The sequence below is a fragment of the Nycticebus coucang genome, chromosome 3 (genome assembly GCF_027406575.1).
Source record: "Nycticebus coucang isolate mNycCou1 chromosome 3, mNycCou1.pri, whole genome shotgun sequence".
NCBI classification, from domain to species: domain Eukaryota; kingdom Metazoa; phylum Chordata; class Mammalia; order Primates; family Lorisidae; genus Nycticebus; species Nycticebus coucang.
The window spans coordinates 76244683-76257948 of record NC_069782.1 but is presented as its reverse complement, the minus strand read 5'-3'; the positions used below and the strand labels follow the sequence as shown (position 1 = coordinate 76257948).

General features: G+C 51.3%; 1 protein-coding gene across 3 annotated transcripts in view; it reads right to left on the bottom strand.

Annotated features, from left to right (window-relative positions):
* Nucleotides 1-972: 972 nt before the first annotated feature.
* Nucleotides 973-13266, bottom strand: part of RASSF4 (Ras association domain family member 4) — a 31379-nt gene continuing 19085 nt past the window's right edge. For 2 of the 3 annotated variants that reach the window (XM_053583848.1, XM_053583849.1), the window contains exons 4-11: nt 12272-12414; nt 10532-10623; nt 9720-9877; nt 5884-5985; nt 5554-5605; nt 4052-4173; nt 3135-3232; nt 973-1884 (exon numbers count right to left, since the gene is read on the bottom strand). In XM_053583848.1, the coding sequence (XP_053439823.1) occupies nt 1824-1884; nt 3135-3232; nt 4052-4173; nt 5554-5605; nt 5884-5985; nt 9720-9877; nt 10532-10623; nt 12272-12414 (828 nt within the window). In that variant the 3' untranslated portion in view covers nt 973-1823. The remainder of the gene's footprint in view (nt 1885-3134; nt 3233-4051; nt 4174-5553; nt 5606-5883; nt 5986-9719; nt 9878-10531; nt 10624-12271; nt 12415-13266) is intronic. The other variant, XM_053583850.1, reaches the window with a different exon arrangement.

Sequence of the window (13266 nt, the reverse complement as noted above, 5' to 3'; positions counted from 1 at the left end):
AGACAGTCACTCAGTGACAGCCAAACAACAGACAGGCAGTTGTCCTAGACCTGAGGTGGTAAATAAGGGGTGTGGGGTACAATTACGTAGGAGCACCTGTTTGATTCATTTTCTATGGTCTCCTATACCCTGCCTCCATTGCACTGAGCCCCCTGCCTGGAAGATTCCTGAGGTCCTCCTGATGCTGAGATTCTGAGATCCAATGTGGCCTTATGTTGCTCATTGTCCAGGCCATCTGCAGTACCCCAGCCCTGTGACTCCTCTGTGTCTCACAACAGCCTCTCATCAGGGTCCACACCGGTCTCCAGGACATTCACAGTCATGGAGGCATCCACTTGGTGTCAAGAGGAGTGGCCTTGACTTTTCTGCCAAACAAGACACTGAGCATGTAGTGGGACAACAGCTTCAGAGGTTAGAGCAGGCGGTCGGGGTAGACAAACAGAAGGAAAAAGGAAAAGAAAGCTTGGTCCTCACTTCTTCAGGCCAAGACAGCACACTTTTATTGAGCACCTAATGAACGAAGCTGCCACAAGAGAAGAGAGACAATGGAGCAGTGGTCAGGCCTCCTCTGCCATCTCTGTGTCTTTGACCATGGAGTTCTGTCAGGGTAATCTGGGCGTGACGTTCACCCTGATTAGTGGCTCCACATGGCCTGGCTGCTCCCAGGCTCTGTCCTCTGTGGGCACCTGTAAAGAGCATCTTCACACCTTTGGGATGGACTCTGACCTATCTTTGCAAGCTTTTGTGGTTTCTCCCTTTAAATATGATATCCACAGATTCCGGTGGCAGAAGTAGTTGGTCTTCAGGTTCTCTTGGACAAACATGACTGATGTAAACTCTTGCATAGTTTTGCAAATTCTTTCTCATTCATTCCTGAAATTCTCCATCAGCCCACAAACACAAATTGCTCAGTATATGGCCCCAGGGAATTCAAAGCCCTTTCTCTCCAAACAGACATTTCTCCTCATCATTCTCCCTGAGGAGAATTGCTGAGGGTTGTCTCCTGCCCACTAGACAAGAGGAATGTAAGCCCAGAGAGGGCAGGAGGCACACAGGTGTCCATAGGACAGTGGGGATGGGGGCTGAGCACTGCCTGCAGGAGCTGCTGTGCAGCATCCACATGGCGCAGCACCCTTACCATCCGTGTGAACCACCCCCTCAATGTGATTGAATTGTGTTTTTTGCAGCAAGCTCCTAATAAGGATTCTTTTGAGTCTTGCTGATGCAGACTGATTTCTGCAGCCAGAAGATGGTCTTCTTCCCGATCTCACCCCGGCACCAGGGCACCAGATTGTGTTAAGCTCATGGAGTGATGTCAGAGGCTTGGAGGCTGGGCATGCTGTGGAAGAATGGCTGGGAGCAGGGCACGTCCCGTACCTGCTGGCAGTCCCTGCTTTTCCCAACAGAGTTCCAGGGTGGCAGCATGACATGAGGGCACACAGGGATCTCACGGTTCATGTGGAGGATGAAGATGGGGCTTGTGGCCCTGCAGGGGCTCTGGAACAGACACTGAGCAAATAGTTCAAGCCCGTGTCGCAGGTGCTGAGTCAGGTACTGTTCTGGGCAGGGCAGGCATGGTATGGACAGGGCTGGCCATGCAGATCCCGTGTGGTGCCTGGGGTCTACGCCCTGTGAGTGCTCGCCCTGGGGCTGAGAGCTAAGGCTGTGAGACTCACAGTACTTGGGCTTCAGACAGGTAGGAGAACTGGCACTAAATTGCTCAGGCAGTGGCTGTCATCAGTGCGACCAGCCAGGCCCTGGCCACCGGTGCTCAGGTGCACCTGCTACTGCTGGGGCCTTCAGAAGAGGCAGGTTCTGACCAGTTACTCGCCCCCTACCAGCTGCTCCAGGCGCTGCAGCATTGTCAGACGCAGGGCTTGGAACCTGGAGGGAGACACCGCCAAGGGGAATTACTGAGCTGGATGGGACAGAGAGGTGGGGAGCAGAGTGAGGGCTGCACAGATGCCTGGTCCAGGAGACCCCTGCTCCCAGTGGGCTGATGGCAGCCACCACCTCTCCTCTGCCAAGGAGGAAGGCCCTGGCCTGTGTCCTAAAAGACCAGTTGAATAGGGCTGCAGACTGTGCAGAGCTTTAAAGCAGAAAGTTGCCATTTCTATTCCAAAGACTTTCTGATATGGACAAGAGCATGATAGGGTGGACAGGGTGTCAGGGCAGGGACCTTGTGTTCCAGCTCAGACTTTTCAATCACCTCTGCTGCAGACTTCCTCACCTGGGCCTCAGTTTCTTCTCTGTTCACTGAACAGAGGACCAGCTGGACCCAGGTCTCTCCCACTTCTCAAGTTCTCCAGTGACCTGACTGACTGCACAGAGGATGATACCCTGTGGTCTGACTGTGGTCTCTGCTGAGTCCCCACTGGGGCCTGACTGCACAGACAGGAGCCTGTAGAGGGTTTCCAAGGGTCATTCAGACAGAAGACAAACTCCAAACCTGTCCCTTGCCCCCAGGCCCTCCCCGTGAGCAGCCTGACCTCCTTTGGGGCCCTGACTGAATGCCCTCCACATGTCCCGCTCCATGCTTCATCTTGCTGAGGGAGAGATGTCATTGGGACCCACAACCTGATAAACCTCACACAGCCTGGCCCTAACCTAGCTTCCCCAGGAGCCAGCAGGTACTGCTCACCTTTTCATTGAACTAGTTACCTGCACCTGAAAAACATCAGCTGGTGCTGGGAATGCCAACAACTGCCACTTTGGGGCAGGCTCAGAATCCTGCTGATATGATAGGCCCAGACTTGGCTGAGTCTGTCTGCCAGGCCATGTCCTCTCCTCAGCTGCCTCTCTAGGAAAGCCTGATCCAGTGCCCACCTGGTCTCCTGCCTGGAACTCTCCTTCCCGGGTTTACAGTTTGTATCCTGTGCTGGTGAGGATGCCAAGGCTGGATGGTTGGTTGGGGCCAAATCTCTGCCATTTTTGCACCCCAGGTAGGTGGCAACAGTGAGCAGGGGGCCAGAGAGTGATAGCAGGGAGCCAGGATTAGCAGGCCTCCCCAAACTGCCAGGGCACCCAGTGCTCATGGAGGACAGGACCCTCCTGACCTGGCACTGCTGGTCTGGTGCCTCACAGACTTGCCCTGATGTTCAGGACCCACAACTGACTTTTTAAGTGCTGCTTACTTCATGGTCAGTTTGATTATTTCTCTTTCCTCCTCTTCTTTTAATTTTTCAACAAAACTGTCCAGCACCGGCATTTCAAATTTAATGTACTGAGCGACCTAGAAAATCCAAGAACATTTTAATGTGCTTTAAATTAGAAGCTAAAATGTGTTTTCTTTTCCTCAAGGCTTTCATGATGGCCCATCCAGCCAACGTCTAGTATCCACGGAAGTAACTGCCCTTTTCCCACCCTGCCCCCAACACTGCTCAGTTGTGTATGAGGACAGGAGTCCATTCTTATCTCAAAGGCAACTGTGATGCCTGGGAGGAAATATTAAGCTGAATATTAGGAAAAACATTTAATACTGCAGCATTGTCACACTGGGTGTTCTCTGGGCTGGGGGTGGAGTGGTGGTGGAACACCATTGTTTCTGACAATGGAACGAACCGGGGACCAGCACTGTGAACAGCCTGAGGAATAAAGGGCCACCAGGCCTTCTCCCTGGGGTGTAGACCCTGTGAGCTGCTTCTATACAGAGGTGTTTGGAAATGCACTCACTGCCTGGCCAGGACTCAGGCTATCATGATGTCATTTAGACTTAGACAACTCCCTCCTTTCCACAGGCCCTAGTTGAGCCCTAGTTAAGAACCCCTTGCCTGGGTCTTTAACCTAATGACAACAAAATACACTCCAATGAAGGAAAGGGTTTACTGGCTGGAGAGGAAAAGGACAGGGCCATGTTTCTTCTTTCCCCTAAGCCTATGGAGCTGATGGCCACTGATGGGATGGGGGGCTGGCTCCACCAGTATACTGAGCTTAAGGCCCCTGTAGATAGCTGTGGAGCCCCTGGAGCCATGGCCCGAGAGGGCTGTAGGCATGGTCACCTTCAGAGCCCTGGGAGTCCCCCACTGCCTCCCTAGTCTAGCCCACCACTCACTTCATGGGGCACTTCCACGCCCAAGTCAGCTTCCATCAAGAATATCTTGGCGATCTTCTCACATGGCCCATGTAGGATTCTAGAAATCAGCGGGTACTCACAGTCTTTTAATTTTGTCCTCTCTGCAAAAGAAGGTGTTTCACAAAATTTGTGGTACCTTAGGATTGCCTCTCTTTGTTCCAGAACAGGAACTGATAGAAGATGTGTGTCTAGAGTCCCGGGGAGCCCTCTCTAGACCGTGGTGAGGATGCTGCCCCAAGACACATGTGATCATGATGACCAGGTGCAGAACATGCTGCCCCCAAACCCTCTACTCTGGCATAAGGATTATGTTGAGCTGAAGGCAATTGAGAAGATGCAGATATAAGAAAAGCTCTCTGTCCTCCCCTATTTACCTAAAAGCAGGACATATATTTGTCACAGTGACACTCCTGCCCTCTCTACCAGGAAGCACAGGGTAATTACCAGACAACCCTGCAGCCTTATCAGCCTGAGAGGCAGCAGAGGAGTACACATAGTAAATCTTGCTAAAGCCAGCCTCACCCTCCATTAGTTCCCCATAGAGTGACCTCACTGTTTGCCTCCCCAGAAACTCCAAACCCTTTTCCTTTGTTTCGTCACCTCTCTAAAAACTTATTGTTCTTTTGTTAAGGTGCTACACAAGCCCTAGTTCTCACCACCCTTTGGAGTTACTTACCCCTCCCTGCGTGTTCCCATGGGTTTGTAGGATGTAATGTTAAACTTCTGATTGTGTTTCTCATATAAATCTGCCTTTTGTTAATCTAATTACAGGGCTGTCCAATGTACTAAAGCAGTGGTTCTCAACCTTCCTAATGACGTGACCCTTTAATACAGTTCCTCAGGTTGTGGTGACCCCCAACCATCAAATTATTTTCATTGCTACTTCATAAGTAGTAATTTTGCTACTGTTATGAATCATAATGTAAATATCTGATATGCAGGATGGTCTTAGGAGACCCCTGTGAAAGGGTCTTTTGACCCCCAAAGGGGTCGCGACCCACAGGTTGAGAACCTCTGAACTAAAGGAAAAAGATTTTCTTCCTTCCCTACAGTGTCAATTCAGCAAAGGCCCCGCTGGAAGAGTGAGGGGGATCTGGGATCTGAGGGGCTGGGGTAGAGGGGACTGACCGCTCAGGGACCAGCCTGTGTGGGAGGAGCCTACGGGAGGGAGCAGTGGGTTCTGCAGCAGCAGCCTGACAGCCCCTGCCCCTCCTAACTGAACAACCAGCTAGAGGTCCTCTGGGGAGGAAGGCTTCCCACACACTTGGGAGGGATTCCGAGAGAGAGTCCAATGTGTATAGGGGAGAAACATTCATGAAAAAAGGCACAGCACGTCCCAAGGTGAGGAGGGCTAGCTGCTCTGAGTCCCCCAGCCAGGCCAGCCTGGTGCCCCTCAGGGAAGGAGGAGCTAATCGGCAAGGTTGCTGAATGGGCAGAGGCTTGTGTGCTTTTATGACTCAGAATTAGAGGTGGGCACTTACCCCCAGACTCGTGAACGATGTAGAGGGCAAACTCACTGGGCCCGTCTTCCACCTGCACAGGCAGTCACAGAAGTCAAATGAGGATGTTTTGAGATGTGAGAGAATAGAGGGGGTCCCCTGGCAGTAACCACATCCCCAATGCCTCACACACAAGTCCTCAAGGATCTTCCCCTCTCTCTGCTTAGAATCCCAGCTTTGCAGAGGAAACCTTGCTAGAACTGCCCAGGAGCTGCCACTGGCTTTCCCCAGCTTTTTCAGCCCTCTTCCCCCAGTAAAACAGCAAACCACCAGTGTCCCACCCAGCACAAAGCTACTCATGGCCCTACTTACCCTGAACTTGTTCAGCAGCAGGGTGACCACATGAAGGGTTGTCATGGTGCTGTTGACCCTCACATTGGTCACGGACCCGTAGGCTGGAGTGAACACGGAGGTCTGTGCCAGGAAGAAGGGCAGTTCAGGGCAGACCCAGAGGGGATATGGGGCTGATGTCACTGTGCTGAGCTGATCCAAGTAGGGGACCTGGGTTCTGGGAACACTGCCTGTCCATTCATGCAGATGCACCCAGGAGCTGTTCCCAGACTTGGGGGTGCTGGGGAAACTGTGACAGTGTGTGTCTTCCAGAGGCCCTAAGGCAGATGCCTCACACCTCCAGGTCTGAGGAAGGGGGACCCCAGAGGTAGCTCACAGGGGTGGGGGAAGCACCTCACTTTTCCCATTGACCAAGTCACTGAGTATCTGTGGATTCTCAGGCTGAAAGTTTCCCGTCTGTCTCCTCCTCTCCATTCCTGTGTCATACGTACCGCTTCAGCTTCCCAATTGTCCCCTCCTGATCTCAGCCTATCCAATCCGCTCTCCATACTGCTGTCCAGCAGCACAACCTTCCAAAGTCCTTGCAACTCCAAATGTGGTCTAGGTCAGCTGTGTCGACTTAACAGCCTCAGCCCCCCACCCTGCCACCGGACCATGTCAACCAGAAGCTGCCTCTGTAGAAGAACGCCAGGCCCACAATCTGTGCAGCACAGAGTGAGAAGTGCTGTCTAAAAAGCACAGTTCAAAAAACACCTGCAGGCTACCTGTGGCTTACACAATATAATCAGCAGCCCCTCTCATTGTCACACACACGTATGACACCATGATCCTCTCACAAGCACCTTGGGCATGCTCCAGCCACACGGCTTCTTTACAGTTTGGGGGGAGGGCATTATATCCTCATGGGTATCTTGCCTTTGCCTATGAGACATTGTATATGAAATCAGCCGGGACATTGTCTGATGCACCATAATAGGTCCTCAATGAACACTAGCCACACTTGGAGCCTGCTAAGCACCTTGCATACAATCTTTGATTTAATTCACACAACAGCCCTTTGAAGTACCTCTAACTAGGCCCTTTTTCTTAGAAAGGAATCAAGGTCTTGGGCAACTCACTCATTATGTCACCTATCATGAGAGGACAGAGCCACAACCGAAAGGACTCTGAGATGCCTGACACTCCACATGTTTCCCACTTGGTGCTGGTGACTCCCGGAAAATAGGAGTCCTCTGTAAGTGAACTTCTCCTTGCTTTCCAGAACCAGCTTCAAATGTGCATATTCTATCTCCATGGTCCTAGCTCTGTTTTCCCAAGAAAGTCACTACATTTCAGGCTGCTTAAGGGACATTGTCAGTGACCCCAGCTGGTCCCCACTCTGGCACGTAGGGGCATACCTTGAGGATATTTTGAGTTCAGTTTCAGACTGTGACAAGAAGCCAAATATCACAATAAACTGAGTCACACAAAGTTTTTGATTTCTTAGGGCATATGAAAGTTATATTTACATCACATAGTAATCTAAGAGTCAATAGCATTATGTCTAAAAATGTACATAATTAAATTAAAAAGTACTTTATTACTAAAAAATACTACACAGAGACATGAAGTTAGCCCATGCTGATAGACTTCTTTGATGCAGGGTTGCCACAAACTGTCAAGTTGTAAGAAGCATGATATTGCAAAGCACAGTATAGAGAAGTCACACTCGATGAGGACTGCCTTATCAGAGTCAGACTCAAACCTAGACTGTTTCTCCCCATCTCAATTCTAGTTGAGACACAGAATGACCTTGGGGTTGGGAAAGCCAGAATTAGATTTTCAGTTTCCAAGAAATGTGAAATAGAGGAGTCAGGCTGTATCAAAGAGACAAAAGGTCTGGCCAACAAGACATTGCTAGTGTTCCTTCTGCATGAAGCCCTTTCTCAAGATGATACTGACCAATTCCAAGTAGGAACAAAGGTCCCGTGGCTGCTTTCTCATCTCTAACCACAAGTGGTTCTCTCTAATGGAACACACTTGACTCCAACAGGGCAGGACAGAGCAGTGGGAACAGATACAAAGTTATACCCAGTCTGGAAATAAAACCAACATTACTGTGCCTCAGAACAGTTTTGGAACATGAGTGAGTGAAGTAATACTGTGTAGCTCCAAGAAACAAAAGCTGGAACAACTACTCCAGGAAGCAATGCTAGGAATTACTTACTTTTTAATCATTGTCTGTGACTCAGGGAGTTTGTACCCCAATCCCTAAGAATGTCAATTCTATGAGAAAGAAGAGAGCCCCTTACCCAGGAGATATGAACCAACTGTCCAGAATACCTAAGACACTATTCCATGTCCCAGAAGGTAGTACTTTGTGAGAAAGAATGGAGCCACATTCCACAGGTAGATTTGTGACTAGAAGGAAAAGCCACCCTGACTGGGCCACTTGCTGAGGTCAGGGTCTGGCTGGCTGAGTAGCTGTTCTCGGCAGGGTGGTTCAGTTGGAAAGGAAAGGCTATAATGTTCATTCCTGTTCCTTTCAAAGGTCACACAGTGCTTGAGACTTTGTGTCCCAGTAACATTTGCAATGACCACAATAAAGTTTTTTGTGCCAGACATACATCTTAGAGATAAATGAGACCATTAGAGGAAAGGTAGATATACCAAAGCTAAACTCCACTATTCTGTGCCTTGAATCATGGAGCGAAATACTTACTTTTCTGGGGAATGTAGACCTGGGAAGAATCTAAACCCTTGCATATGTTTTCTGAAAGTTTTTGAAGGATTCCCTAAAATAGCATATCAATATTTATGCAAATACTAACAATTGGTGTTTTAACACTTTATAGATCCCTTTTGGAACAAGATTTCACTTTATGAAATCCCTTTTGGAACAAGGTGTAAAGAATACCCAAGTCATATTTTGGGTTCTTGGCTAATCAACATCATTCTTAATCTCCCTTAATCTCCGTTTAACTTCAATCCTGCCTCCCCCTTCACTTTCTCAGGAAAAATCTTCTTTGGAATTGTCCTGGGTTTTCCTGGATTTATACAAGGTAACCTACTTGTTATTCAGTCACAATGGCTGCAGACCTCCCTAAGTCCAGGGTACCCCAAGGGCAACTTGAGTGGCCCTGGGAAGGCCTGACCTGGGCTCCCTGCACTGTCAGATCTGACCCCAAGTCTTCCCTTCGCCTAGGCCCCTGTGCCCTGGGTCAGCCTCTATCAAGGAGGGCAGCTGCTTCAACTGGAAACCTTTGCTTTCATTTCCCAGGGAGGCAGGCAGACACTCCCTCCAGGCCCTTGCCAGACTGCCACTCACTTCATTTATAGTAACAATCAAGTGTTCCTTTTACAGATCAGTTTGTTTACAGAGTGATGTAATCTGGGGAGGGCGATCTCTTCCTGAGGTCAGTACAATGCCTCCTTGGACAAAGGCAGAGTGCTGAGAATCAGGAACTGTCCAGGTTCTCTGGGACACACACAAGTGTCCTGGATACACTGCAGCCTCGCCTACCCAGCGAGGGCCACTGTGTCTCCACAGAACAGCCCTTGGAGCTGGGGTGGAAGCCACACAGAGAACGGCCTCCTTAAAGGGAAACTCAGCACTACCATCTGCCTCAGGCACCCATGGCTTCCTTAAATTCACTCTACGGTGCAAATGGACAGTGGGTGCAGAGTGCATGGTGGGAACAAAACGGGTCATGAGGGGCGATTGCTACGTCAACAAGATTTTGTGCAAGACATTTCTCCTCCTGTGAACACAGGGATGACAACAGCCCCCTCCCAGGCACCATGCCTGTTAAGCTGGGGGCTGGCTCCCCATACACCCTGCCTCAGGGCCCAGAGGAGAGGTCAGGCTGACACGTCACCTTGTGATTGTAAAAATGCCCGTTGATGGAGAACCGGTGTCTCCGGATGCGCTGGGCCTCGCCGGGCGCACGACACTTGGGCCTCCTCTGGATGGAGCAGCTGGCGTCGCTCCTAGTGCGCATCAGCTGTGGGGGCTCCTCGTCCTCCTCTAGGGGCCCTGCAGTGAGAAATGTGCGAGGGGTGGAAGGTGCAAGGGTGTTTGTGTGTGGGGTCTGGTTCCCTCAAGTCTTGAGGTCACAGGGTGCTGGAGATGATGGTGACCTGAGTGCTGTTTCTAGAGCTGGGATGATTCCCATCTGCAGACAGGAAGGTGGCCCCTAGACAAGGTGACCCAGGCTCTGACGTCACACCACCATATGCCTCTAGGTCTCTGTCTGGGAGTGTCCAGGAAGGTCTTTGGTGGTCCCAGCCTGGTTCTTTGAGTGTCCACACTGGGCCAGGGCCTTCCCTGAGTGCAAAGGAAGGGGTATGCAGAGGACAGGTGAGCAGTTACTGATTTCAGGTGTTCTGGAGGCCTAGGGGCTGGGAGGGCACTATGCCCACTGCTGATGCTCCACCTACCTATAGAGTGGCACAGGGCAGGGAATTTAGGCCGCTGACAAACTATGTCACCCCTGCAAGCCTCTGCTTTTTCCCCGCATAAATAGGAGCAAATGAGAGTGTATAGAGTACTCATAGGTGGGCCCCTGAGTAGGTCTTTAGCCAGGGCAGCTCCTGGACTCGCAGGAAGCCACTTGGAGATGTGGTTGTGAGCCAAACCCCTCTTCTCTCACCCTGATGATACAGGGTCCGGGGCAGCTCCCAGACTCACCTGAGCTATCTCTGGAACTCGTGGGCTTGTCCACTGGCTGAGTGCCTGGCTCCTGGGTAGTGACCCTGCCATCCTGGGGAGGTGCCTCTTTTCTGAAAAGACACATTTGTGGTCAGATGACTGTGGGCAGAGAAAGGGAATTCAGGTTCAAGAGAAGAGACCAGTGGCCTCTGGGGATAGGACACAGGTAGGAAGCAGGGCAAGCCAAGTTGAAGCCTGGATTTAAAAAAATAAAAGAAAAGAGTCAATTTAAAAAAATAAAAGAAAAGCAAAGGCCTCCCATGGTGCCCACTGGAGGAAGAGTGAGTCTGGCCCTGCACACCAGAGTGACCTATGCTGGGCTGTGTCGCATGGACTCATGCACATAGCTTGGGCCCTGTATTCCTGTAACATCCTTGGCCAGCACATGTGAAGCCGCAAGCTCATGGGTAGCTGGGTTTCCAGAGGGTCTGGTGGGGTGTTGGGCAGGGGCATCCTCCAAGGGGCAAATCTTCAGGCTTCTTGATGCCAAATCAGGGCAGCTGGTGCCAGGCTGGGGAAGGAATGGGTGTGATGGTATGTGGCCCCATAGTCAAGGAAGTCAGGGATCACAGACACAAGGGTGATCTGGGGACCCTCTGTGGCAGAGCCTGCACCTGCTATCTGTGACTGCTGCTACCTTGAGGAAGGAGAAGCGTGAGTCACACCTGCAGCCCTTCTGGGGAGTCTGAAATTATACTCTAAGTTTGAGTGTCTCAAAATTAGCAGCAAGTGACCAGGGACCTGAGGATGTGCAGGTGTCAGCATGCTCAGTGCTGTAACAGCATCTGTTTTACTTGAATATTTGAAGGACGTAGGCTGGGTGTGATTGCTCACACTTGTAATCCTACCACTCTGAGAGTCCTAGGTGGATGGATCGCCTGAGCTTAGGAATTCGAGATTAGTAAGAGTGAGACCCCATCTCTCCTAAAAATAGAAAAGTTAGCCAGGCATTGTGGTGGGCACCTGTAGTCCCAGCTACTCAGGAGGCTGAAGTAAGAGGATCTCTTGAGCCTAAGAGACTGAGGTTGCTGTGAGTTCTGATGACACCTTGGCACTCTAACCAGGGTGACAGAATAAGACTTTGTCTCTAAAAAAAATAGGAGGCAAAGCCCTGAACATTTGCCTTGATGACGTTACCACATGCAGGAGCAAGCAAAGCTCAGCCACTAAGTGGGGGTGGTAAGGGGAGGAGGGAAATGTCCCCTAAACAGTAAGAAGGTGGGAAACCATTCTCTCTTGCTGGAGACATCCTTCGGATAATAAACACATCTGATCTGAAATCCTAATAACTTTTAAAAATAAATTTGGACATTAAAATAAAAACAGAGTACCAGGAGGCTAAATGTGTGTGAATATTTAAGATAGAACAGGAGATGCTGTGACGTGCACGGGTGTCGGAGCCCGCTCCTGCCTGAGACTGCAGCCTGCTTTTCTTGCCAACAGGTGGTTCATGTGTGAATGTTTGAGAAACATGAGTGGAGGTGATGGGAGCCCAAAACATCCTCCAGGAGGGATTGAGGGAGGCAATGTGGTTGTTGGCCAGGAAAACCACTTTGGGGGAGACTACAGACACAGGACACAGGCTGGGTTGGATCCTGCTCCCATGAGAGTCCCACGCAGGATTAGGGCCTATAGGCTGAGGATATCGCTAACACTCTATAAGTAGAGTTCAGGTTGAATAGGTGTCACAGAAGCCAGCGGGCCTGGCTGTGCACTCACATGTGGCAACTGGGCCGTCCAGACTCCCACGAGGCCGAGGGCAGGTGCACTCGCTCCCGGTCATCCTGCACCTGCAGCCGGATGGGCCGCCTGAGTCCCCAGGCGATGCTGAGCAGCCCCTCGATGACCAGAGCCCCTTCTTCCTGTGGGGGTGCACAGAAGTCAGCCTCCTCCTCTGGGACAGCTACTCTCAGGGATCACTGGCCCTCCTCTCCTGAGAAAGGGCCACCAGCCTCCACTTGTGCTGGGGGGTGAGGCCCGGCCCTGTGGGAGGAAGCCTGAGGCGTGCCTTTCACTGCTTGGCCCATGCCTGGTCAGGGGCACGTCCAGGGACAGAGCAGCTGAGTCAGGTGTCCCACAGGAACCCAGATGCTGTCCACAGGCACGTCCACTCCTTGGACAAGGAAGTGGTTCCAGGAAAGCACAGCCCAGCTGCTCGTGCCAAGCAGGGAGCTTCTCTGCCTACACTGCATCTGGGCAGGATGTCCAGAGGTGGCCGCTCCTCCAGCTGGGTCTCAGCCCCACCCTCCTGTGTGCAGCAGCAGTGCCCACTCTCCTGGGCTGAGCCCACCCCTAGATTTCCAAGCCGGATTCTTCCTCCTGTCTTGCTTTTCTCACCATTGCTTGGGTCACCACTAACCCTACATCCACCCCCAAGAATTTCGACAACCCTCATCCCATGTCCCCAGCCAGCCTCAGTTTCCCTAGGGCTGCAGATGGCACAGCTCCCCTCCTGCCACCTGAGGTCCTACTCAACAGAGTTCTCTGCAGGATCTCAGGCGGCTCTGGCTTGCATCCCTTGGGTCCTGGATTCTGTGTCTCTGACCTATTCCAGGTGCCTGTTTCTGTGTGACCACTCTAGGCTCCTCGAGCCCATCCTGACTGCCCCACTCCTGAGTGTGGCCAAGCTGCCTGGTTTGCACCCTTAGAACATCTGCCAGAAGCCTTCTTGACTTCCCTCTCCCCAGAGCCACAGTGCTCCCCATTATGAGCTC